The 25,760-nt window shown below is 37.6% G+C and overlaps 1 protein-coding gene across 8 annotated transcripts in view; it reads left to right on the forward strand.

Annotated features, from left to right (window-relative positions):
- Positions 1–25,760, forward strand: part of TMEM117 (transmembrane protein 117) — a 193,789-nt gene that overhangs the window by 27,530 nt on the left and 140,499 nt on the right. For all 8 annotated transcript variants that reach the window (XM_068997868.1, XM_068997861.1, XM_068997837.1 and 5 more), the window contains one exon: positions 967–1,099. In XM_068997868.1, coding sequence (XP_068853969.1) covers positions 967–1,099 — 133 coding nt within the window. The remainder of the gene's footprint in view (positions 1–966; positions 1,100–25,760) is intronic.

Here is a 25,760-nt window from a genome sequence, read left to right on the forward strand (position 1 = left end):
AGACCATTTCACATCTCAGTCTGCTTTATCACTTCTCTTGATACTCCCTGTCCAGCTCCTCATATTACTTCTGTTTTCCCTCTTTTTGCACATCTTCTAGCACCAGACTGCACTGTCTCCTTGTTAGATGCTGTTCTTCACCTTGCTGCTTTAATTATCTGTTGTCTTCCTTACCCCCGCTCGGCTTCTGCTGTGGCACTCCCAGCCTTGCAGAAACAAATTCCCATCTCTTGTGCTGGTGGGGTTTTCAATACTCTAAACAATTCTCTAAAGGTAAGAGATGACAGAGAAGAAAAGCTAGCCCTGAAAAATATGTTTGTGGCAAAAACACCATAAATGTTTCACCTAACACCAGTGGTGAGAGTAAGCAGGGATTCTTTTCAAGTGACAAGACACACTACTATTCTTTGAAAAAAGGTAGTCTCTGCAGAATTAAGTATAATAACACATCATATGACCAAAGTGATTAGGTCTAAGAGAAACATACAGTACATGATCCTACACAGACTCATAATTCAAGTTCCAAATTAAATTAGGGAAGCAAATAATATTTGTCAGTGGACATACCTCAAATACTTCACACTGTCTTAGACAAGAAAAGCTGTCTTAGACATGAAAAAGGAAAATTATGTATGAATCAGTAACCTTTTTTAGCATTTGAAATGCATTGTTGTGGCCTGTGGTTTTTCTCATCATCTTACTGATAGCGGTATACCACTATTAATAAGTTATTGTTGTATTCTTTTTTTTCCTCCTTTGGATTGCAAGTAATTAGTAATTTTGTAGGAATAATATCTATTCATTCTGAACTACAGAAGGGTAGTTTGTCTGCACGTGCTAAATCACCGTAGAATAATTGGATATAGGAAGAAATAGAGTTTAGTACTTTATTTTGGTTTTATTATGATGTAAACATGTATTTACTAACTGACTAAAATACACCTTCTCATAATTTTTGTACCACAGGTCAGTTGCTCCGTCTGAAAATGTTTCGAGAGGACCATGGGTCGTGGATGACGATGTTCTTTAGTACCATCCTCTTCCTCTTCATATTTTCTCACATTTATAACCTGTTCCTCATTATGGCAGGGAATATGAGGTAGGTTCCACAGTTTATTTTTTGTCTCTTTTGCTCTAGAATATACTTTACTGTAAACTTTTTTATTCCTCTGCCTTCTGAATTTAGGTAGAATAGTAATTTAATTGGTTAATTAGCCAAGAGAATAAAAGTATTAGTTATAAAAAATGGAGTCCTAGACTAATGTTAGCAACTGTTAAATCATGGTGCTAATGAACATTATATATTTTTTTTTTTAGATTTGAAATTCTAGCTAAACAAATTTGATTTGAAGTTAGGGCTGAGTGGTTTACGAGATTAAGCATTATCATTGTGCCTGTGCAGGAAGCTCAGGGTTAAAAGAAATTGAAGCATCTAAATTTGAGGAAGCTCATGAATATTAAATGGGTAGTATAGTTCTCTTTTGGTTATGTAAAATAATATTTGCTGATCCAGTTTGTTTAGAATACTCTTAATTTTTTTCCTGTAGGGTGCTCTGGCAGAGCAAAATTGTGTTTGGCTGAGGGATGAACAGCTATCTATTTATATGGATTTATTTTAAATGGACCTCTTTATATTAATTTTCTGTCTTAAGACCTGCTCTCTCCTATTATCTCAAAATTAACACTACTTCCATGTGTTGATTTTCTTGAGAAAACCTACATTATTAATCATCTAATACACACAAAATAAGTTCATTGGACAAAAAACCACAGTGATGTTGTTTGTGAAAGGCAAGACAGCATCTGAAGACTTCCCAGCAAGGAATAAGAAATCCAAAGTATGTATGAGTTGAAGAACAACTCAAATAATTAAATTCCTTGTTCCTAGCAGAATATCAGAGCCATACCAACAGTCTGGTGATGAGTTATTTCATGGGCTGACGTGTGGTGTGTTACAGATCTTAAGCATGTCAACAAGAATGTGCAGTGTTTAAAGTCCTGTAAACAATGCGACATAAAGCAAAAGGTGAGTAGGAGGCAGACTGACTGTCACTGAATGAAAATAAGCACAGACCAGCTGGGATAATCGTGAGATTGTGACATGAGGACAGAATGTATTGATCTGAGCCAGGCAGGTAAAGCTGCAGACTCATCGACTGTTTCATGGAACGATCACAGTAATGACGTGGTAAATATGGATGGGTGCTCAATAACAGGTGGGATAATTAGGATGAGGAAGGTGGGAGCATTTCAGGTTTCTGGCTTCTCTATTTACATAGTCATACTATTATTGGTATTATGTTAAGATTTATATTTGGTATTTCTAATGTTACATAAACTAAAACCAGCTAGCTGTTAGACAAAGCATTAATAATTTTGAAAGCCTGACTCATGTCTGGAAATCAGATTTCATTTGTCCTTGTTCACATTCCTGCTTCCTGTATCTGTTACAAGCTTCCATTAGCTGCACTGAGGAGATTGTGTGGCCATCAGAATCTGCATCCATGGAAATAGGCACAGCCTACTGCTAAAATAGCTGGTGACAGACAATGTGCCCTCTTGCTTTCTGTGGGGTGAAGCCTCTCCTTTCCTGGAGCTTATGCCCCAGCTCTGGATTTGTTGTGATTCTTTTGGGAAGCTGACCTACGGCTTTTTTCCAAGTGGGCTGAGCGCTCATTACAGACATGTTGGCACTCCATTCCAGCAAAAAAAGAAATGGGACAAACAGTTTCAGTCTCAAACAACAGAACTTAAATCATCAGTAAAACAGAGCCCTTGGATCAGTCCCCTCAAAGTTGGGGTAGAACAGTGTGTAGAACTTTTGAAAAGAGGGTTTCTACAACAAACATCATCAAAGCCAGCTTCTCCATGTTGCCTTAATAAAGTTTTTCAAGGTGTGCATTATTTTTTCTCGGGTAAATGTAACCCTTATGAAAGCTATTTGCTTCATGGTTTGTACTTCTGTGCAGAAGAACAGCCCAGCCCTATCTATATCTTTTACCACAGTGCCTTACTGAAATGACTGTCACCAGAGAGACTGGTTTCCAGGATGAAGGTCAGAGTTTGCCTGCATGAAGGTTATGGCGTTTACGGAGAGAAACTGACCTTTGTGCCTCTGGGCTCCTAGGAAACACAGGCATCCCAGATTATCCCAGATTACACCTTTCAATACAAGGGCTGTGAAAGCCTTCCTGTCTACAAGACTAAGTGAAAAGCTCTCTTTTTTTCCTCTCTTTTTTTTTTATTTTCTTCTTGCAATGTCTCTGGTTTACCTTTCCCTGGGTGCTGGCAGGAAAAGGACTCTGATAAGTTTCTTTATGTAAGATGTTTCGTCTCACTGATGAAAATCCCTTTCTGGCATACTAGTGGGAAAGTCATACATGGTGCATTATGCCAGCATGGATGATTACAGCAAAAGCAATATCCTTTTGAGGGCTTGAGGAACCTGGGATTTAAAGCTCTGTCATATAACCGTATCTAAAAAAGGTATATTTTACAGTTGCCAAAATTAGGGTTTTTTTTAAAAGTTTTTTTTAAAGACACTTCACATGTCTTAGTGCAGCAAACCAAAAAAGTGTGAATATATCCCTTAAAAAAGTGTAGCAGTAGGGACTGTAGTTTGCAGGCAAGAGCACAAGCTGAATATTGTGTTCAGTTTTGGGTCCCTCACTACAAGAAGGACATTGAGGTGCTGGAGTAGGTCCAGAGAAGGGCAAGAGAGATGGTTAAGGATCTACAGAGCGAGTCATATGAGGAGTGGCTGAGGATGCTGGGGTTGTTTAGCCTGGAAAAGAGGAAACTTAGGGGAGACCCTGTCACCGTCTACAATGACCTGAAAGGAGGCTGTGGCAAGGTGGGGGTCCATCTCTTCCCCCAGGCATCTACTGACAGGATGAGAGGGAATGGCTTCAAATTGTGCCAGGGTGGTGTGTATTGGATATTAGGAAAAAGTACTGCACAGGAAGGGTTGTCGAGCTCCAGAACAGACTGCCCAGAGAAGTGGTGGAATCACTATCTCTGGAAGTGTTCAAAAGACATGTGGCTCTTAGGGATATGCTTAGTGGTAAATACACCTTGTTCTAAGTTAACACTTGAATTTTATGATCTTTGAGGTCTTTTCCAACATTAATGATTCTATAATTCTATGAAGAAGTTGCTGGTATTTGAATATGTATTATACAGCTGTCTGCTGGGTGGAAGTGTGACTATTTGAAATAAAAATTTTGTGACAGATTGGAATGTATCTTCTTAAATTTAAAGTCACTATTTTTTTTTCAGTGATGTTTCCTTTTAGGTACTTCACAGTGTAGGGCACTGATCCACTGTACATTAGGTCACTGTTCTTTTAGTCAGAGCTGAATATCTGGTGACTGTTATCAAAATACCTTTGAAAACATTTTTAAAAAGTGAGGGACTTGGGTGTTTATTTGTTATCTTAGATCATTTAGATTCTTGAAATTAAGCAGTGGTTTTGAGGTGTGTAACAGATAAGCAACATGGCTTATTTATTAAAGGCTCTATTTGAAACACAAATTAAAGGAGGAAACTTTTATTTTTCTGTATCAGAAAGTGTCTTGCGGCAAGGCCACGTGGTGGCAGCAAAGGGCACGGTTTAAGAAGCTAAATCCCATGGAAGTATACGGGCATCCTCACTATTAAACTTTTTTTTCTATTTTTTTCTGTGCCACAAGGAAATTCAGAGCCCTTTATTTATTGTCTCTTTCTTTAAAGGAATTCTGGGTCTGGAACTGTCCAGGGACAGGTTTTTTTTGTCATTTATATGTTACTTTTCTACAGTTAACATACTGAGGTATTCTGAGTCTGTACCTACATGTGTTGAAGTTTCCCCAACTGTATTGCTTTAAGTAGAAAAAGAAAAGAAAAGAAAGTCCATTATCTCCTTTGGGAGTCTGCATCAGTAAATAATGTTTTGACATTTAACATTACAACACAACGATGAATTTTTCATATGACATCCAAAAATCAAAGTTGTGACTGCTTGTCTCACAAATGTCAGCTGTCCTGTCTCAGAGGAAGAGATTTTCAGTTGTCCGAAGGATGTTCAGGTGCATCATTATTCAACACTGTAAAGTGTCATTGAAATAACAGACACAAACCCATTTTCTCTTTAGCTGCGAATTGTCACATTACTGTAGCAATAATACAAATTGTTGGGATTGTCTTCCTTGAGTGTTGCATGTGTCAGGAGAGGGTTTGGTGTGAATTTATTACCGGTGCTGTCAAAAGGTTATTCTTTTGTTATTCTTTGGTTATTCTTATTAAGTGCTAGGATAGAGTACCTCTTTTTTGGTGTAGTTTTATCTTCTCTTACTGCTCATTTCTTTCACAGAAAAAGTGTGAAATTTCAATACAGTTTACATTACTTGCAGAAATTCCTTAGGTATAAAAATACTACTGTAATTAATTTTAGTTAAGGTGTGAGCGATTTAGTGAATTGGGACCCAATTACAATCTGCAGCTGACAAATGCATGTAAAGAGAGTTAGCATTTTGTTTAACTAGCTGAAACAAGGAAACAGCTATTTATGTATTTAAAGGCCACAATAACAGCTTTCTATTAAGTACTTTACCCTTATCCAAATTAGTTACTGCTCCTTTTTCTTTTTCCCCAAGACACAGATTATTGTGTCCCTGGGAATGTGTATTTACTCAAAGCTTTAAGCTATGTGTTGTTCAGGATTCTGTGCTTTAGTTTGTTTGATTGCTCATTAGAGTCAAGGATTAGTCATCATTAGCATAATTTTAGAGCAAGATTTAGGGACAACAAAGACTTTGTTTTCCTAACCACAGTTACTATTCTACAGAACTGTGAGGCCCACAGTGGATCTATATTAGGCCTCCAAGATGCTTTCATAGCTGTGTCTACCTAGCCATATGTTTTGTGAGCTTTATGTTGATGTATCCTTTGTGTATATTTGGTGTAGCTGTGTATTTATACCGTAGTCATGCTTAATATTTGGCAATGATTATAGTGTTATACTGTGAACTTCAGAAACTTCAAGCTTTTGTGAACTGCTGGAAGGAAATGTTCCAAATCTGTAAGCCCCCTATGCTGTTCTCAGACACTAATCCTTTGAGGCCATCACCAGTCTTTCTCAAATTGTATGTGGAAAACAGGAACTCCCTTAGAATATTTATAGCTTCTAAACAGCCTAAGTTGTGACAGGCTTATATTATGTAAAAGTATATAGAGGCAGAAAGTTTATTACAGTTATAAAAATTACGGATGTAAAATACTGCCCTAGGAATGCAGTGACTAAGAGGTTTTCAAGTTAACCTTAGCAGATTGTCCTCCCAGCTGGGATCCTAAGTCACAGGTGTCTAGTAAGATCACAGCAGCAATAGAAACCGTATTTTCCAAGTCACTGTGACTGGAAAGTGTCTTGAGCCAGGATTAGTACTTGAAAATCAAAGTAATTGAAAATTCCAAGCTAGTTCATGGTGTTTCAACCTTTATAGCTAAACCTACTCCTACCTGGTCAAAAAGTACCTCTCCATGTGCTAAATCTGCCATATTGCTTCTGCCTTCTGTGAAGTAGACTTCATCAAGCTTTTCCTTCTTCTAAGACAGGAAATGGCAGAGAATAGAAAATGCTTAATTTAGGTGTAATTACAAGATGATGACTCTGAAAACCCAAACCTTGTAACAACCAAGAAACTCATTCCCCAAACCACACTCTGCAGAAAAAGGGCAAAGGAGGTCTTGCACATCACAAAACAGTTGGCATAGAATCATCACTGATCCCAGGGAGGATGGATGTAGACTGGATACCAAAGAGCTCTCTTATCCATAAAGCTATCCCAGGAGTACCTTCTCCTGGGTGGATCCCAACCCTTCTGGTTGTTGGGATCAAAGGCTGCCAAAACCCCTGTGGCACAATTGGCCCTCTGTTATCCCAAAGTATCTGTAATACAGGTCAATCAGGGTGAGTGCAATGGTAATCACTTTGATAGAATGACTGAAATTAATAGGAATTTGTGGAGAACACCAAACAGTGAGAAAAAAAAAATATCGAAGCTAAATTATTTTCCTGTAAACTCTTTTAGACAGCTTACAGGCAAAGGCCAAACCACAGAGATTCAAGTGGCACATTTCAGTTCTGGAAGGAGTTCTTTGTCAAGACACAGGCAGAAGACAGAGCTCAGGAGTTAGGTACTTGTCGTGTGGGCTGACTGAATTAGTCTCAGGTACTTGTAAGTGTTTAGGTAAGAATTAGAGTTGTAGCACTGCTGTAAACCGCACCCCCCACCCCCCACCCCCGGCACGAGCTTTCTTCCTATTGCCAAAATTGATGACTCTGGTTTCAAGAAGGTTGTCACTGATAAGAGATGCCAGAGGGAAGAACTGAGCACACCCAGACCTGTTAGCTATGAACAACAAGTACAAAGGTTGCTGGAAGCTGCAATGGGAGAAGTATGAGAGAGACAAAGGCATGTCCAGCACCAGAGGGGTCTTGCACAAGCCCAAGACAGAGGGACAAGTAACCCTGTGACTGTGTCCTAGCTGTCCTGTGGTGTTGCCATGGTGAGACTAATGTGACTGTGGGAATGTCTTAGGGCTTAATAACTGATTCCCCTTTCCTCCTTTCAAATAAATACCCTTTCCAGTGGTAGGGATTAATGACTATGTAAATTCATCACAGCACAATGTTGTTAAACCTTATGCAAAAGTTAATTGATGGTGCTATTACGTATTTTGTATTTGCTTTTTATTCTGTTATTTTTTAAAATATTATGCTTGGTTAAAGTGAAAAAAACCCCAAAATTTAAAATATTCAAAAGGTCAATTCATGTTTGTATTAATACAAAATTTTATATGTAAGATTCAGGAAGAAACTTGTTAATTTTCTGATGTTATTTTTAAGTTGGCCATTTAAAAAATATTTCTGTTCACATCACAGAATAACAAGGCAGATTTTCTCTGCTTTTTGTGTGGGCAATCACTGACATATCTTTTTCTTAAGGCACAGGTAATGGCTACAACATTGTTTTTCTTATTTCATACCCCTCTGTATTGAATTGACATGTAGACATTGAGAGTGCTTTCCATCAACAACACTATGACATTGTTGCTGTGGCATTCTCCAGTAGGATTGTATGAAAATGGTCTGCTCCATCAGCTCTCTTTCCATATCAGGAGCTACAGCATTGCTGCTACATTTGTTTCTGGTTTTCTTGCCCATGACACACATGAGTTGATTCTCCTGAAGACTGAGAAATACTTTTCCCTAACCCAGATTATTGAGTTCCAAAGAGAAGAAAAATCTGAGGAGCAAGTTAGTGGGTTGCCCTGCATTTGCAGCTCATGAAGTGAGGCCATGAGCTTGTGGGTAATATCTCTGTGTAGAAGGCTGGAGTCCAAAGACACCTCCTGAGGCCTGATAGGATATAGTCCTTTCAGAATGGTCTGGGTAAAGCATAGTCTCTTCTTATATAGGACATCACCTATAGGTCATCTCACCTTGAACTAAAAAATCTGTAAAGATGTAATCTGCACTTCTAAGAGGTTTTTCCTTTGCCAGGGAAACCTGAAATTGAGGTTTATTGTCTGTGAGGAACTACTGCCAATTTCCATTAGCTGAGAAGCTGGTCCATTACTGTCTTGTTTGCTTTTAGCTTATAGGAGGACATTGAGATAAATACTGTTTAAAAAATAGAAATTTAATAATGAAAACTTCCATAAAATCAGTTTTTTAAGAAGAAAAGGCTTCTTGGCACTTTTCATCCTTTTTCGTTTTGGCTGAAAACCCTGAGGATACCAAGTACCTGGAACAGAAAAATCTGTAGCCCAGCTGCCACCCTAGTGAGACATTTGCTTGCTCTAAGTACTGCTGCTGTATTCTCTTTTTTATCATCAGAACAGAACTGGGGAGAAGAGAGCCCACCTGTCCCCAGCATGCCTGCCAGCAGCGAGGTAGGTGGTACCAGCAGATGGAGAGGCAGCCTGTTTCCCAGCCCTGTTAGGCTGCTGGAGGGGAGGCTGCAGTTGTGATGGAGGCTGCTGAACATGAAAGCTGTGGCAGGGGAGAGAAAGAATTGGAAAGTGCAGGAAGAAATTTTGTAGGCATTTGGTCTCCCCTGGCAGCAGCAGCATCAGCTGATGGGATTCAGACACATTTGGCCCACGTTGAGCTTTCAGCTGCGATGGGGTAACACAGGATAATGGTGTCTTGTAGTGCCCTTCTGATGGTCCTGGGTATATCAGCTGCCTTGTGTTTGAAGGTGACTGCTTGTGTGAACTAAATGGAGCATTTGAAATAATTCTTGCCAGATTATGGCCCTAATGCCAGTGGTTAACCTGCTCTTGCTAGAGAGGGAAATTTGAAGTATCTGTTTTATTCCTCATTTAGTAGTGCAAGGGATAATGGAAGAAAATCGAAAACCAGGTTTGCTTTCTGAGAAAGTATGACTTGAGTTTATTTAAAGCATTTAAGATTGCTGTCCCTCCCAAAAGTACATGCATTTGTACAACACATTTTATTGTCATTTTGAAAAATCACTGCACAGACATTTTTACAGAAATGTCTAAATGTAGCATGTGATAATGCATGACTCCCTGTTCCTTTATCTGATGGTGTAACCATCAGTCACCCTAAAAACACAACTGTAACAAAAATAAGTAGTCAATTAAAAAAAAAATTACCTGAATTTTCCAGCAATTGCCTGTTTTCTAGGTCTTCTTAAAGAGAATCTCTAAATGTGATGTAAATAAATCAGTGTTTTTAGTGATTAACCTGCAGAGTTAATGCAGTTTTTTAAAACAGGATATCATTTGTAGGTGACACCTCTTCATTAATACGTTCATACCTGTACATATCAGCAGACTGAGAAATGTGCTTGTGCATGTCAAGTTGTAAATGTTTGATGCAAATTAAAAACTGATTACCTTTTTCCAGACTAGAAAATATGTATTTTTTATTAAAGTCTTATGGGTTTTTTTTTTCATGCAGGCTTGTGAGTTCTAAAGTTTTGGCTATGAAATGGAAGCTATGAGCAGTTTTTGGGTGTTTAGAAAACCCTCAGGTGTATTCCAGTGAGAGAAAAAAGGTTAAAAATATACAAGAGTTTTAATCTCCACGAATGACATGGACAGATTGGAAATATTTACCAGATAGTAAAGGGCACAAATTAAGATGATAGAGCAGTACAGCATCTCATTCCTGCTACTTGCATTATTTTATCTGATACTTACCTAAGTTAATCTAAAATGAAACTAGCAGTATTTTCACTATGGAATTAAACTTGGATCATTAGTCTTCTCTTAGTAATACTTGTAGTATGGAGAAACCTTCATACTAGGCCTCCAACTGGAAAAAAGACAGTAAATTTGCAGAGAGAGAAGAAATTTTCAAGATTTGATAAAGAAAATTTAGTCTACAAGAGTACTCAGGACCTTTAAGGCTTTCTTGCTATATTTATTTTTTTTCCAGTTGATTACTCAGATTGTTTTTTTTTTTTTCTCTCTGTGAGTCTTTGTGCCAAATCTTGAGTTCTTTAGTCAGAATACCCACCAGAGGATCCAGGATGTTTTGCTTGATAGTAGCTGCAACCCTCTACGTTCTTTTGCATGTTAACAAGAAATAGTCTCTTAGAATGTCTTCAGCATTTTTCACAGCATTACACATTTTAAGCCTTTTCCCTACTACACTTATCTATAGGTTTTGAAGTGAATGATTTTATTTGCTGTGCAGTAACAGTGTACCAAGGTTTGAGAAAAGACTTAGTCCCATTCTTTTATTTTTATCTTTTTTTTGTGCCAGAACTGTGTATTATGTAGTTTCAGCACCCAAAGGACCTTCACATTCAAATAAGTAGCCAAAGCACCAGTTACAGCAAATCGAAGCAGATATTTTCAATAAAATATTGAATGCTTGATTTAAAAAAGTTAACAAGCAGTCTAAAATTCTTCAAGAATTCAAAGATAATTTTGAATAATGTACAAATAACTACTTATGGTGGTACCAGATGGCAGAAAAAATTTGCTAAATTAATGAAAAGAGCTTTTTTAATAATTAATGTGGCCAAAGCTTTCTCCATGTTATCATTCTTCAACAAAATTTAGCGTTAAAGCTTTAAAATTAACAGGAAAGTTTCAGTACTATTCAGACTAAATGCAGTTGCGTCCACTGAGATATTTACCTTGTCCATTCTGCAGGAATATTCTGTGAAAGAAGGAATGGGCAGTATATTTAAGTATGGAAGACTTTGTGTATATGTATATATATGTAGATTCAGAGGAATTGTGATGTATTGCTCTTTCTAAAAAAAATGAAAAGACACTCTTTTAATTCTATAGGCGTATAGCTTTCCTTAAATGCATTACTGGGAGTAGTTATTTCAAGAAGTTTTCTCCTTTTTTTTAAAGTAGGTAAAACTTTTAAAGCAATTCACCATTTCAGGAATTAAGAACTTAAAAATAGCTGAGTGCAAGAATTCCAAGTTTGCATGCTGAAGTAGTATTCATATAGGCATGCAAAAAGGTTAATATAGGTTAGGATTCAAACATTTTCCAATCTAAAAATTCTCCATGCAAAGATTTCTTACAGAAAATCTCTAAGTATAGGTTAGAAATGTTATGCCACTTACCAATGCTCACCTAGGAAAGCATAGGTTAGGAATTTATTTTTAGAGACATTTTTACTGTAAAAGAATCAGCATGACTGTGATGGAGAGCACTGCAGGTTGTAAAAGTTATAATGAAACATTGAAAATGACACGGTTAGAACCTATCTAAATGGAATCAACCTGTAAAATGAATTGTGATAAAATTACTTTCAGTGACATGCACTGAAAAGCAGAGTCAGGATGAACAATAGGTTCTCCTTCTTTCAGGTGACCCACTGTAATACCTCCAGTCTATCTAACACATAATGGTAGCTGAGAACATAAATTGGTGCTAGGTAACAGCAGCATTTGACATGTACAATTAGTCTTACAGAGATGAATAAATGATAGTACCAAAGGAACCTTTTTCTAGGCTTTAAATGCTCATGAGGCTAAGAAAGGGAATATTCCTTTAGTACTCTGCAGGAGCAGGAGGATGACACCTTTCTCTGTATGAAGCACAGTGAGGGAACTTGCAGAGGGCTTTTGTTCTTGTCTTAGAGGAGTGAAAGCCAGTCCTGTGTGCACGCCCAGGGCCTCCCTTGGTGGCATGTCCACCCTCGAGCGGTGTGACAGCAGAGGCAGAAACCTGCAGTTGTGACTCTGCGACACCAGCTATGAGCAACCTGCCTGTGCTGTGCTTTCTGGGCTCTTTACTGAAGCTTGCAAGACTGACTCAGGACTAAACAAAAAAAACTAACAAAAAACCCCAAACAAACAAAAACCAACAGCAACAATAAAAAAATGCAACCAAAAAACCCAAAAAACCCCAACCAACCAACCAATCAACCAACCAAAAAAAAAAAAAAAGAAACTTCACATTACAGACTTCAGAAACATATCACAAAAGCCTGAAATTTTCCAGGGCTGAAAATATTCTTCCAAACCTCTGGTCATGTGTAGCAACATGTAGCACTTGGGGTCACAAAGATATCTTTTAGTCTATTTCAGAAGTATATAGTTGATAATTAAAAATGGTTTTCTCATAACATTTGCGCACTAGAAGCATTCCATGCTGACACAATTTCCATTTATGCACACAAAAAGGTGAATGGAAGTTAGGATAGGAAAAATGCAGAAAAAAACCCCCTGCTAGTAAGGTGAAACCAAAATTCTATAAGCTGGGCCATAACACCACCAGAACCCTATGATCAGTTCTTGTGACTCAGAAACATTGACCTTTTTAGGTATTTCATTTTGGGAAATTTTCAAGTAAGAACTGTCTACCTTCTCAAGGAACTGGAGAGTAAATGCTCAGTTCTCATATTGGCAGGGTTGAGGAAAACCTTTTTTTTAATTTATTGCTGAAAGCATCCTATGTCCAGGAGACAGGCCATACCCCACGGTTTTTCCACACAGTGGATGTTAAGATCCAGGTTCTAGTTTTGCTTTGCCTTATGTTGCAGCTCCATAAATGCAACATAAGCATCACATAAGCAGATTGCACACAGCATCAGAGAGATTTCTTGAATTCTGTAGCTCTGAACATTGCAAAGATTGATTGTTCTCCTCTGGTGTTACTAGTTCCAGCTGCTTGTCATTTAAAATGAGAACAGAGTGAAAATGGCTATTAAAAAAATAAAATTTTGTTTACCACAAATTTAATCTCAGGATTTATACATTAAAAATTACAGTAAGCTGGAATAGAGAATTAAAAATGTTTTTAGGACCTCTGTGATTCTTAACCTAAGTTTTCCAATTTCACCCCTTCTTCTTACCTTTCCTGGAAAAAAAAGCTGCAGAAGGAACTTTGCTTTGTCCAAAGCACTCGTTGGACTTCAGGATTACAGAGGGACTGAGGGCACACTGCTGAAGATGATTCATTGCAAAATAGTTTAAATAGATCCTTATTTTGTGAAGGTCTGCAATTGCCTGGTGTTTTTTTTGAAACAAAAGTGATTGTGGTTAAAAAATTCCAGTATGTAATTCATCTTGTCCATTAAAGGTTAAGAAAGAAGCTGAATGAGTCTTGTTACAGAGAATGCAGTTGTGAAGGAGTATTTATGTAAGACACTGTGTATATCAGGTTTGATTTGAAGGCTATAGTTTAAGAGGTCTGAAGGGGACAAAGTGTAGTCTCAAGAGAAGGAAGGCGGAAGAGAAAATCAAGTGTCCATCAGTGAGTGTTTCTGAAAGACACAACCTTTGAAAAGTGACCCAGTTCCCTAAACCAACTGGATTAGGAAAATAGATGATAAACTGCCTCTTATCTGTTTGCAACTGACTGGTGTCATCTGAGAAGGGAGCCCGGCCCTCATTCTTTTATCTTACAACTCACCTTTACAGGTGTGCCCAAATGTGCTGCTCTTTACTGGTGCTTTAAGTTCAAAACAGACTGTATGGATTGCACACAGAAGTAAAAAGCAATATAAGATAGAAACCCATTCTTTCTGTTGAGGTTGTTTAGATCCCAATGAAAATTTCAAATCAGTTCTATTTTCTTCAGACTGGTTTCCTGATCTGTACTTTTCAGGCTGGGAAATTAAAAAAGAAAAATATATTTTGTTCAGTGGATGTTAGATAAAGGGCTTTTTGGGAGTGGGGTGGGGGGGGTCATCATGATAAGGAAAACCGGGTAGATGGATCACAGCTGGCTATACCTATACCTCTCTATCTGGTGGCTCATGCAGAGATTTTTTCCTTCCATGTAAACTCCATAGAAATTCTAAAGTAAGAATTAAGACAGCTAGAGGGCACTGTGGCTAAACATTTGTAATCTGCTGTTTAACAAGACCCGATTTATTTGCCAGCCATGAATTGTAATTTGGAATTAACACTAGCTTTAGAGTTACCCCTCGTGTCACATGTAGAATGAATCAAAATTACTATAAAAATGCTGTTTCTGTGTTTCATGAGCTTTTGAATGAAGAGACAAAAATACACAGAACTGAGTATTATTGAAGTCCCACAAAAGTATATATTGACTATAAACTGTATGATTATTTACGGTGCCATCTGCACATTTTCAGATGCTGAAATCTTCTATCCATTACTCACGTTTGTCTAATTGATAAATAATTTTTAAGGAAGTTGGTATCCATATGTTATACTAAAATCTTTATGTCTGTAAATAAGTGACAGATAAGATACTGCTATATATGTCCAAAGTTGCTTCCCCGAGGAGGGGTTCAGTGCACTGAATAAAATATTGCTTTTTGAGTTTGTTTGGTCTTCACTCTGAATGTTTGGGAAACTAAGTAAAACAGTAATAATTTTCTGTAACCTGCTGAGTTCCTTCACATAGAACTAGCAATATTTCAGCTGTGAGATGTATCTCTTGGAAATTTTAACAAAGAAAGATTCCAGACTCTGACTTACTGAGAATGGCAGCTCCTGAACACATAAGGCCAGATTTAAAGTCAGATTTTGTTGTATCGATTTCCTTGAGGAATGCCTTTGCCCTCCTGTGACCTCATTTAAACCAGGAGAACAACCCCCTGTGAATTGGTTCTCATGTGAGTAAAGTACACCAAGTCTGTCCATAGCTGAACTGCTATGAATTAATCATTCAGGTGCCAGATAATCTACTCTAAATCACAAGGTAATCCTTGCTGCATAAGTGATACATGCACAGCTAATGAAGAAAATACATAATCTTTACAAAACATGTTTTTAAATTTATACAGAAAAGTGTCTTGAGATATGTAAGGCTGCTGAAATTTAAAATTAGTGATTCAGAGTGCTAGCTTTTGTTTTCTGGGTCAAAATATTGACAATTAAAGGATGTATAACATTATTTTTCACAATTCCGGAGTTCTTGGCTTAACACTTCTCCAGGATGCAAAATGGCTATGTAAGGTTCATTAATGCAAAGTTTACATCTGACACGTCTGAATGTTTTTATCTACATAAATCACATACCAGTTAACTGCTGTTATTTAATTGCACTGTCTATTTGGTGGAGTAATTTATTAGTCCCACCTAATTGGCTGTGTGCTGGTAACTGTTATCAATTGTGCAGTTCAGCTGGGATTAGTTTCATGTTGGGTGTTGCAGCTGCCCCATGACTTAACTCCTCTCTTTTGTCCCTCTTTTATTCAGGGAGATGACAGTATAGGTAACAGCTGAGCCAGTTATCGGTCTTGGGTTTATTGGTGACTTGAATGCATGCTCAAGGCAAAGATAAAATGATTTCTGTCCCTAGAGAGTAAGATTTTTCCTTTTTGGGCTGCTTATGGTTGAGCCTATTCCTGATTTTTGGACTTGTTATTTTCCAGTGTCATTGAAAAATGTACGTCTGCACCTTTACAGCAGCACTGAATATATCCTGTAGAACATCTGAATTTCCAGTAGGCTTGCAAACATTAAATATACATATTGAATTTCTGTCACCCTACCAATAGCTATTCTACTTCTCTGACTATTGCAGAAAGTATACTTTAAAAATGTCAATTGGAACCCACTGTGCTGACTTAAACAAATGGTTACACTAAGTGTATTAAATTCATGATTTGTAAGATTTTACACCACCTTAACCTTCAGTAGTTTTAATTGAAGCTGTCGGATTTTTATCAGTTTGGTTGTTCTTTACTTTCAATGAGAAAACTGTATAATAAACCACCAAAAAGAAATGAACATTTATTGAGGTAAGTATGAAAGAATCAGATTGACCTGCTCAAATCCTTAGATTACAGGGAAGCTACCCTGATAATTGATGAGAGGATAATTGATTCCTCTCATTAAAATCTAGAGTCTTAAGGTAAAAGTAAGCTCTCTATATTAATGCTTCGTCAATTCTAAGCTATGTTTGAGGCAATTTAACATACAATTGATTGATTTTCTCTTTTTTACCTTCCTCTGTCCAACAGGAAACTTGTTTGGCTCCCCTCTGTCTTGTGGTATAAAGATCAAAACAAGAGTAACTCAGGGATTCAGTACAATGCATGTTTTAAATAAAAGTCCTCCTAGCAGTTCATTCTGCAATACACGTATTTCATAAGTGTAATTTTGTATAATCCCAGAAATCCACAAAGAATCGGTTTTCCTTTATTATTAAGGAAAATTAATGTGAACCAGGAGAATTACTGCTCTGTAGAAATTTTTTGTGACTACTTAAACTGTTATATCATGTACATGTAATAAAACCTGAAAACTGCTTTTATTCTGATTATTTGATAATCTTTTAACCCAGCAAGCAGTTTTTGTCCCTGTATTAATTCTCTGTCATTATTGACAATGTACTTTACATCCAGGTATTATAAGACCAAACATAGAGAAATACCTTCTCTTGCACCTGTTCTTTCCTTGTTTGTGCATCATAGCCAAATAGAGGTCTTGAAAGGCAGGGTGGATCCAAGTCTGATTTATGCTGATAAAAGTCTTTCCCAGGTAAAGGAAGACACAGAGATGGATTGTCAGGCAGTATTTTTAATAACAAAATGTTAGAAGAGAATAGTGTATATCCAGTTTCCTCTCTTGTGTGTAGGTGGCATTTACATGGGTATGAGTGCCCAGTCGCAGAGTTCTCACTGTACTGCAGCCTTTGATTCAGGTGAGAGCCCTCCCTTAACCCACTCCTAGGAATGAGCCTTCTTCTCAGTCCACTGCGCTTTGTCTGGGAAGATGTTATTTACCCTTTATCCAGTCTGACTGCCTGTATATTGGGGGCTATTAGATATCACCTTTTAATGTTCACCTGAACATTAAGGGATTTGGCAGAGCTCAAATGTCCTACACCAGAGACGCCTGTCCTCTGTCGATGACATGCACTAGGACTGAACAATGTACTGAAAGAGAAGGTGTTTGGGGCACCTGGCTTCCATCAGTGCTGATCTAACAGCTGATGAATACCAGGATACAACTTGCACTGCTCCACTTCATTCCATTCTTTTGGGGTTTTTTTATGGCCAGAAGGACTTCTAGTTTAAGCCTCTCCAATGTCTGTAACAAAAGTGCCTGTGTTATGAAGGAGAATGAGTGTCATCTCTGTACTGCTGTGTACATTGCCTGGCATGAGCTACTCCTGGAGCTACAGGAAAGAGTTGGAAGATGGGAGAGTAATGAAACTTGTAGGCTGCATAGGTGAGTGCCTTGGAGGCAGAGCACAGTAGTCAGCTTCTTGTAACTTGCTCTAATACATGATAAACAAATTCTGAAATTAGGGCAAGTCAAATGCCCTCAGTGCCCAGCAGCTGACTGTGTTGCAAGAGCATGGGAAGGAGATAACAATAAGATTTGTGTAGGAGGGCCACAACGCTCAGGGAGGATGTTTGAATCCCCTATACTGGCACTTCCCATGCCAGTAAAGAAATTCAGAGGTGGATTTTGGATTTCATGTATTCTTGCTCGACAAGGTTTTTTCACATAGAATTGTTTCCTTCATCCATGAGTTTCTCACAGTGTTTACTAAGGCCTTTTGAAGCTCTTTACAGTTATGGGAGATTACCTTGTTCCCTACTGCAGGCATTTGGTGTTCAGTAGGAGCTGTTTCTTTGTTTTTCTTAAATTCTCCCCCTCGTTTACCATATATGGTACTTTTTTTTTCTGATTGCTGCATTATAATAACTAAAAGTGGCCTAAACTACTAAACTCATTAAAAATCCAGTATTCTGAGAGGTTCCAGATAGCTGTAAAAAGAAAAGATATTTTTTTGGAGTGTCTTAAAGGGATATGTGTTGATGTTTGCATTGCTTGGTATCTGCAGAAGTGTACTGGAAAGGAGGGTAAGGAGCAGAATGGCAAAGGTTTTCACGGTCCTGAGTTATTCAGTAGCAAAGATGAAAGCTCACTGCAGAGATACAGAAGGATTTCACAATACTAAGTTAGTAGATGACAAAATGGCAGGTATTCCCTCTCAGGACACAGGGCTCAAAGCTAATATAGGTAGTTGTATAAAAACTGTCTGTGCAAAGGTGAACAGGGCAGGGAAGAGAATGTAAAGAATTACTAGAAAAAGAGCAGAGAACGAGGAATTGCATTTAGAACAAAACAAATTATTGGGCAACTGCTCATACAAGTAATGCTCCTGCATCTTGAATAATATACATGGTTCTATCCCCCCTTCAGAAAATAGTACTAAAAGCTCCAGAATGCGTAAAGTGCAGCAAGGATGATCAAAGGAATGCCTTCTGTGTTACAAGCTGTGAAGTAGACAAAAGTCTGTGAGAAGGTCTATAAATTCATGGATGGCACAGAGAGAATTAGCTAAGAAAACTGTTTATTCTGCCATAAAATTTAGGCTGTATCAAATGATATCAAAAACATGCTGCGGAAGTCATTGCCACAGAAAACTGCAGATGTCTGTGTAGATACAAAAGCAATTAATAAACTCATGGAACAAAAGTATACTAATGTTTTACACACAATATTACCACCTTTGTCTGAGAAAGTCCTTCAGCCTCAGACTGTTGATGTCTGGGAGTCTGTGATGGGGAGGTATCACCTATAGGGTGAAACCTATAGGGTTTCTCTGTTCTAATACTTTACTTGGTCATCTCACAGAGGTGAAATATTGGGACAGATGGATGTTTGATCTGGCAAAGTAGAGCCATTGTTGTTATATCCTACAGTTCTGGTTGTATGTGTCTCTCAAATATTTGATCATAATAAAAGATATTTTAAAAAATGTCATGTTTGCATTAAGTTGTGTAAAAAACCACACTGAAGAATGTTGCAGATCACATCCCCAATGTGCCCTTTCTACCATTCTCTGAACACAAAATTAATGCTTTTTGAGGTTTCTTCTAAGTAATCTCATGAAAGATAGAAATTCTTTTCCAGATACCATCATGAAAGATCTCATGAAAAATCTCATGAAAGAAAACTCATGAAAGATAGAAATTCTCTTTCAGGTACTATAAGGAGTGATGACCTTAAAAATGTGGAAATGCTTTGGCACTGGAAGAAAATTAACAAGAAAGTGGGGAAGAGAGTGACTATAGGCTTACAAATAGGAAGATTGGTTGGAAATGCTGGCCTGTGTTTATTTACCCATCTGAGATTCTGGTCATGTCTAAGTCTATTTGGGATTCTGTTTCTGTGCTATTCTATTTGGAATAGTAGCTTTTGATTCAGTATATATTATTTAAGAGTTGCATAAAGTACAGGGTCTTTGTATCAAACTTAACTAAATATCCATCAGAGATGGAATGAATATTTTCTTTCTCACAATGCTTCTAAACACATAGGAAGGATCATATGCAAAATGTAACAAAGCTGCAAAAGAGTGAGATTGTGTATTGCTAAAGTGGTATGTGAGAGAGAGATCAAAGGCTGGTGAATGCTTCATAAAGATATTTCAGTTTTGTCAGCAAACTTATGAATTGACTTCTGTCAGACCATTTACTACTCTTTTACTATAAAATCTTGTTCTTTTCTTTAAAAGACACTGCTAGTGAAAGAAACATGCAAAACATGTACATAAGGAAATGAAAACAGAAAGGTGTTTTGAAAGTTTTTTTTGAGGTACAATAGAGATAACATTGTACATTTCTTGGGGTACACTGTTCTGTCCAAATCCTCCTGTTGACAAATCTATACTAAAGACAAGCTGCCAGTTTCATTCAGTCTATCTTCATTCATTCACTCATACAGCACCTAACAGACACTGGACTGAATATACTCAATCAAATGTTTTCTGTGCAGTCATAAATTATTAGCTAAATAAGCCATCAGTACCCTGACCCTAAAGAGTGATGTTGTTATAAATATCCAAAGAAGGAAACATTGGAAAGCTCAACAGGATAAATCAGCTCCTCTCAGTTTCTCTGACACCCATACGTACACACACGCATGTGTCATGGAACACATTAAACATTCAAACCCTTAAATTAGTTCAGTATCCACCCTTGTATTTGCAATTACCATACTGTTTATCACCACAAGTGTACACATACTATGTTTTCATTTTTCCACATCCTGTAGGTAACACATTTTTGTTGCATGTAACTAGTATAATTTTGGTTTTGTTGTCAAACTGCTAAATGACAGTGAAGTGTCTGCATCTTGTTATAGACTGCAGGTCCCATGTGAGAACTGAAGATGAATACATTTAAATTTGCAGCAGTATAGCCTGAAAAATTGTCACCAATAGTCTGATTGTGATGTGCATGTACTACTTTTTGACATGTCTGTAGGCAAGTTGATGTAAAATCATCCACGAAGACCAGTGACAGTATTATGACCTTGAGTTGGTCACCCCTCCTGTTACTTAACTAAATGATATTACTTCACAGAAAGAATATCAACAGTTCTGCTCCTATTGGAGAACATGTAGAAAATCTGAGGTCTTGAAAGGCAGTATTTCAGTATTGCTGAAATAGTAATGGGTACCCATGTTTTCAGAAATACGTGCCTGAGTCTCAAGGATTACCTGTGCAGGAATAGGATGCAGGACAATAAATTAAATTTTAGCTACACTTGTATAATATAAATACAGAGGATTAGTAAAATATTACAGAAGGTTACATTGCAGATGACATGAAGTTTGTTCTTGATTTTTGTTCACTTATACCAGAGAGTCAAAAAGATTTTTGACTGATACTATTCTTAAAAAAATGGCAGGTCTAAAAATGGAGGTGCATGGGAGGCATCTCTCTTTGCCATCATAAATTCTACCAATTTATGTTGTATGTAATTCATACTTTTGGAGCCAGGACATTTCCAAGGTTAATGATTTTAACAGTTAAACATTGCTACCTTTATTCTATTTTTGGTGTTTAACTTAATCTTTCCATCCTTTAATGATGTTACTTGCTTTTTGGCTGGATTAAAGAGCTCTCTGCTATCAAGAATCTCCTATGTAAGTACTTGTACACTACATAGTACTTGTAGCGTAATCAAGTCCCCTCTTAATCTTTACTTTGAGACAGACACAAATTCTGAAGTCTGTCATTGTAAGACAGGATTTACAGCCCTCATTATCTAGTGGTCCCAGTATAAGTATTTTTTCCCTTTTTTTGCTGGTGTTTTCCTTCAAAGCATCAGAACCCAAAATAGCACTCTGAAAATACACCTGCTGTCCAAAAATACCTTCATACTGACAAGGAATACCATCAATGAACTCTTCATAGGTATTCTTCTGCTTATATTCCCAGGGATGTTGTTATCCATTAGCTGTAATGCTGCATTGGGATCTTGTGTTTTGTTAGCAGTAATGATGCTCACAGTGTGTTTTCCCAGATGATATCCCTCTTGTTTTACAGATTAGGATTATTTTATTGAATATTAAAATGTTATTTGAATGAACACAATGTAATCAGTGATACAGATGACATAATTGTGCCTCTGATTTTCAGTATAACTCTGTGTCATCTGCAATTTTTTTAACAATAAACTTACAGTCTTTTCAGATCAATGACAGCTGATGTTGCAGGACCCCAGAACAAAATGTACACAACTGCATCTTATAATGCAAAATAATTCACTGTGTATTCTTTTAGATATCACTTGTGAAAAATTGATTTGGTTTTGCATTCAGATGTGATCAGTTTGAAGGGCTGTATTCTGTTGCTGCTACACATGATATACATGTTTGATAGATGGCCTCTGGTTGGTGGGGCTCTTGAATTAGAATTTTTGAGATGACTTACTTGCATGAGTATTTTGAGAATACTTACCTCCTTGAAGTCTATCATATGCTGAAATGGTCCTATTCAGGTTGATAATGAGTAGAGTGAAATAGTGATGAGTAAAAACTCCTTGGAAGCCTTTTCAAAATATGGATTGTGTTGTGTTTTGGTTTTGTTGGTTGTTTTGGAGTCTTTTTTGTTAAAAATTTTACCCAGCTGTTTATGCTTAAAAGTACCCTTTTAAAAGGAATCCAATCTATAGGCAGTATTTTTGAGAAAGATGCTGTCCTGGCTCCCCAAAAGCTCATCTCTCCTGTTACTGAAATCAAGGAGCTAAATAAATTTTTATCAGCTAAGGATCTGGCTCAGCTTCCGTAATAAATCTTCCGTTCACTGGGGAGGCCGACAATCAGATGTTTTGAAGTCAATCTTTTGAGAGAAAAAAATGTTGCTCTGGAGATATCTGTCTCTCCTTTATCCTTCTTCCACCCACTACCTCCAAAAATACTCCACTTGCTCTCCCAGAGCGGGTGAAGTTTCACAGAACATGAGGAGGAAAACAGAGCTGTCCTTTCCGAGGCACCACACTGATGAAGTTACCCTTTCCCTGAGTGATGTGCTCCACTTCTCTAGGCTTTCTTCTCTCAGTCTGTTCATTCAAGCACGGGTGCCCTTATTGCAAAGACTATTTTATGCCCTGAACAACTATTAAGCTTGTTTTCAGACACGTAGTTTAGCAATTTAGAGTTAGGTACCTGGCAACCCGTGGTTGTGGATGAAGTTCTGTATGATGTCAGGCCAAACTCACAGTGACAATTAAGCAATTTGACTGACACTGAGGTACAGGAAAAACTATATTGGGAATTTTGTTTTCCTTTCAGTGGAATGCCAGTGGCTGCTAAAGACTGCAGGCATGAAATACTTGTCTTATAAGAGTGTTTTCTCCTTGCTACCATCTGTGAAAATTTGAAGTTTTAAACATTTGTCTCATGCATTTCTGTGTGGGAGGTGTGATACTTTCAGTTTAATAAATGAGTCTTAGCTTGTTTACAATAGATCAGAATTGACTATAATTTGGACAGTGTGCATCTGTTCTGAAAAATGTCTAGTGTACTTACTTCATAATGGAGTGTGATTATGTTTAATTTGACTTCTCCTGCACAATGAAGCATAATTAATATTTAATTTGTAATCCTTCAGTAATACAGTATGAAGCTGCTGTCAATTAATTGGAAGCAATTAATTCATTAGCTAGAAATGATAGCATGGGAACAATGCACATAGATAGCTTGTGAAAATATCTGTGGGAGACCAACAAGTGTAGTTCAGGTCTCCAGGTCACAGATTTTCTTCAATAGTAAGCAATTTGCTACTAAAAAGATATGCCTGTACTGGTTTTAAAATCTATTTTTGCTTTGTAAACTCCTCTTTGGGTCTGACTTTATTTGTGTGTGAGTTGCCATTTGTATTGTAACTTTCCTTCAGACTGTTGAGCATTTGGGTTTGTTTGGCCACTGCCCTGCCTTTCAGGAGACAAGTGCTTGAGGGAAGGTTCAGGGAAGAAACGGAGACAGGCACACTGCTGAGGGTTACTTGATATCTTGGTTAATTCAGGAAACCTTTTTTTCGTTTCTGGCTAGAGGTGAGCTTTCCCACCTGAAAAATGGAAAAAGAGATTAACAGAGGGGAAGGAGTAGAGCCTGAGAAGCAGAGCCCTCTGCCACCACCTCCTAACTGTTAGGCAGGAAATTTGAATGGAGTATTCGGGTAACAGAGCTGCATGATGACCACACAAGGTAGAAATTCTTCAGACAGATCAATTTGCTTATCACCTCAAGAGAAGAAGGGATTTAAAATGTTTCTTATGTACTCAAATAGTTAAAGTATTATAGTTAATATGACTCAGCTGGAACATTAAATCTAGCTGAATTCTTAAATATAGACATGATGGACTCTTCCTGTGGTCTGACTTCTCTTCTGGGGCCACCTCAGGGCCAACAATTAGAGTCTCTTTTCCTTGTTGTCAATATTGCAGCAAAAAAGAACTATCTATCTATAGGTGTTTCACATGAATAGCCTAATTAACTGATGTGCTCTGGCCTGTGTTATCTTCACGGGGCCACTTTAATTGGCCCGGTCAAGTACTTTGATTAGTCTTGTTCCTTACCATTACCTATTTGATGGAGCCTTTCTTTCTGCTTCCCCACATCTGTTTGCATCTTCCAGAAGGTCTTAGGCTGGTCTTGCTGTGCTTATACGTCATGGACTCAACATTGCATGGGTGGGATCTACCACTCCTGGGCCCTTTTTGTGACACCTACTGTGAAAACTTACATCCTGATGTAGTATATATTTTTTGACCTTGGGTATCAAAACCCTCTTCTGTTGAGAGTCTATATCTATTTAAAAATACTTTTTCCCAGTTTATCTTGTCAGGTCAAAATTTGTCCTTGCTTAGAAAATGAAAAGTAATGGAATATAACCTCTTTCACAGTTCGATAAAGTCAAAATGGCAAGAACAGGCTTTGTGCTAAGCTGGGACTAACTGCTAGCTTTCTCAAAAGGATAAGAATAAACACAGACTCATCTTGCTTCCAGATAGTCTGTATCTGTGTTAGCAAGTTGCTTAGCAAAACAAGATCTGATCTGTAAAGGGAAAAAAAAAGAGGTGCTGAGGGCCAAGGGCCAAGCATCCTCACTACATTTGGGGTGTGTGAGGGGGTTCAGCCTGGCTCTAGTCTGGTACTGGATTGAGTGCCCCTGCAGGAGCATAGAAGGTGGGAGTTGAGTAGGACACTGGGACCTCAGTAGTGGTCAGCCTTTCCTTTTCAGTTTCAATTTTTTCCAGTCAGTTCCTATATTCCTTACCACTGGGAGGCAGCTGATGTCTAGGATCCAAAACAGCACCATTCTGCACAGCAGCCTTGAAAATGGTTTGTGTTGTGGACAAACAGATGTTCTGTAGAGAGATGTGGAACAGCATCTGATCACATAAAATGAAAGCTCCAGTTTTGTTCTGTCTCAGGATAAGTAAGGAAGCACATTGCTTCCAGGCCATTAGGCTGGTTGTAATAATTTCTTTTTGTGATGTTTCTCTGAAGTTCTGTGGATCACTAAAATGAGACATGTGAAAACCAGTGACTCTCTGGATGCAATACTGCAGAAGAGAAGTATGGGCTAAACAGAGAGCTGAATTTTGATTCCTGTCTACTTACAGTGTTTATTTTTGTCAAAGTATCTTTTGTTTAGTAGATGCAGCAAGTTATGATTTCCTGTTGATACTGTATGCCAAAGACCATTACAACTTCAGAGGGACTGTATTGCTCTGCTGTTCTTTTGGGGAGGAAAAATTCTTTAGTTACTGGCATAATTTCTATGGTTAAAATATGCACAGTGGTACCACAAAATGTGAAAAAATTGTTCTGAAAACTGTCCGCACTTAAAACAAATAGTGGTTAGTTGCTCTGTGGAATTTTCCAAAGTGTCCTTGGATGAAATTGTGTTGTACCAGGAGGAACATTAAGACATGAATAAATTATTTGTCAGTGTTGTTGCCAGTATATACATAAATAAAACGCTGTTGCTGTATGTTTGTTTTCACTGGGACCCAGAAATAATAAAAAACTTC

This window comes from Aphelocoma coerulescens, chromosome 1A (genome assembly GCF_041296385.1).
Source record: "Aphelocoma coerulescens isolate FSJ_1873_10779 chromosome 1A, UR_Acoe_1.0, whole genome shotgun sequence".
Taxonomy (NCBI): domain Eukaryota; kingdom Metazoa; phylum Chordata; class Aves; order Passeriformes; family Corvidae; genus Aphelocoma; species Aphelocoma coerulescens.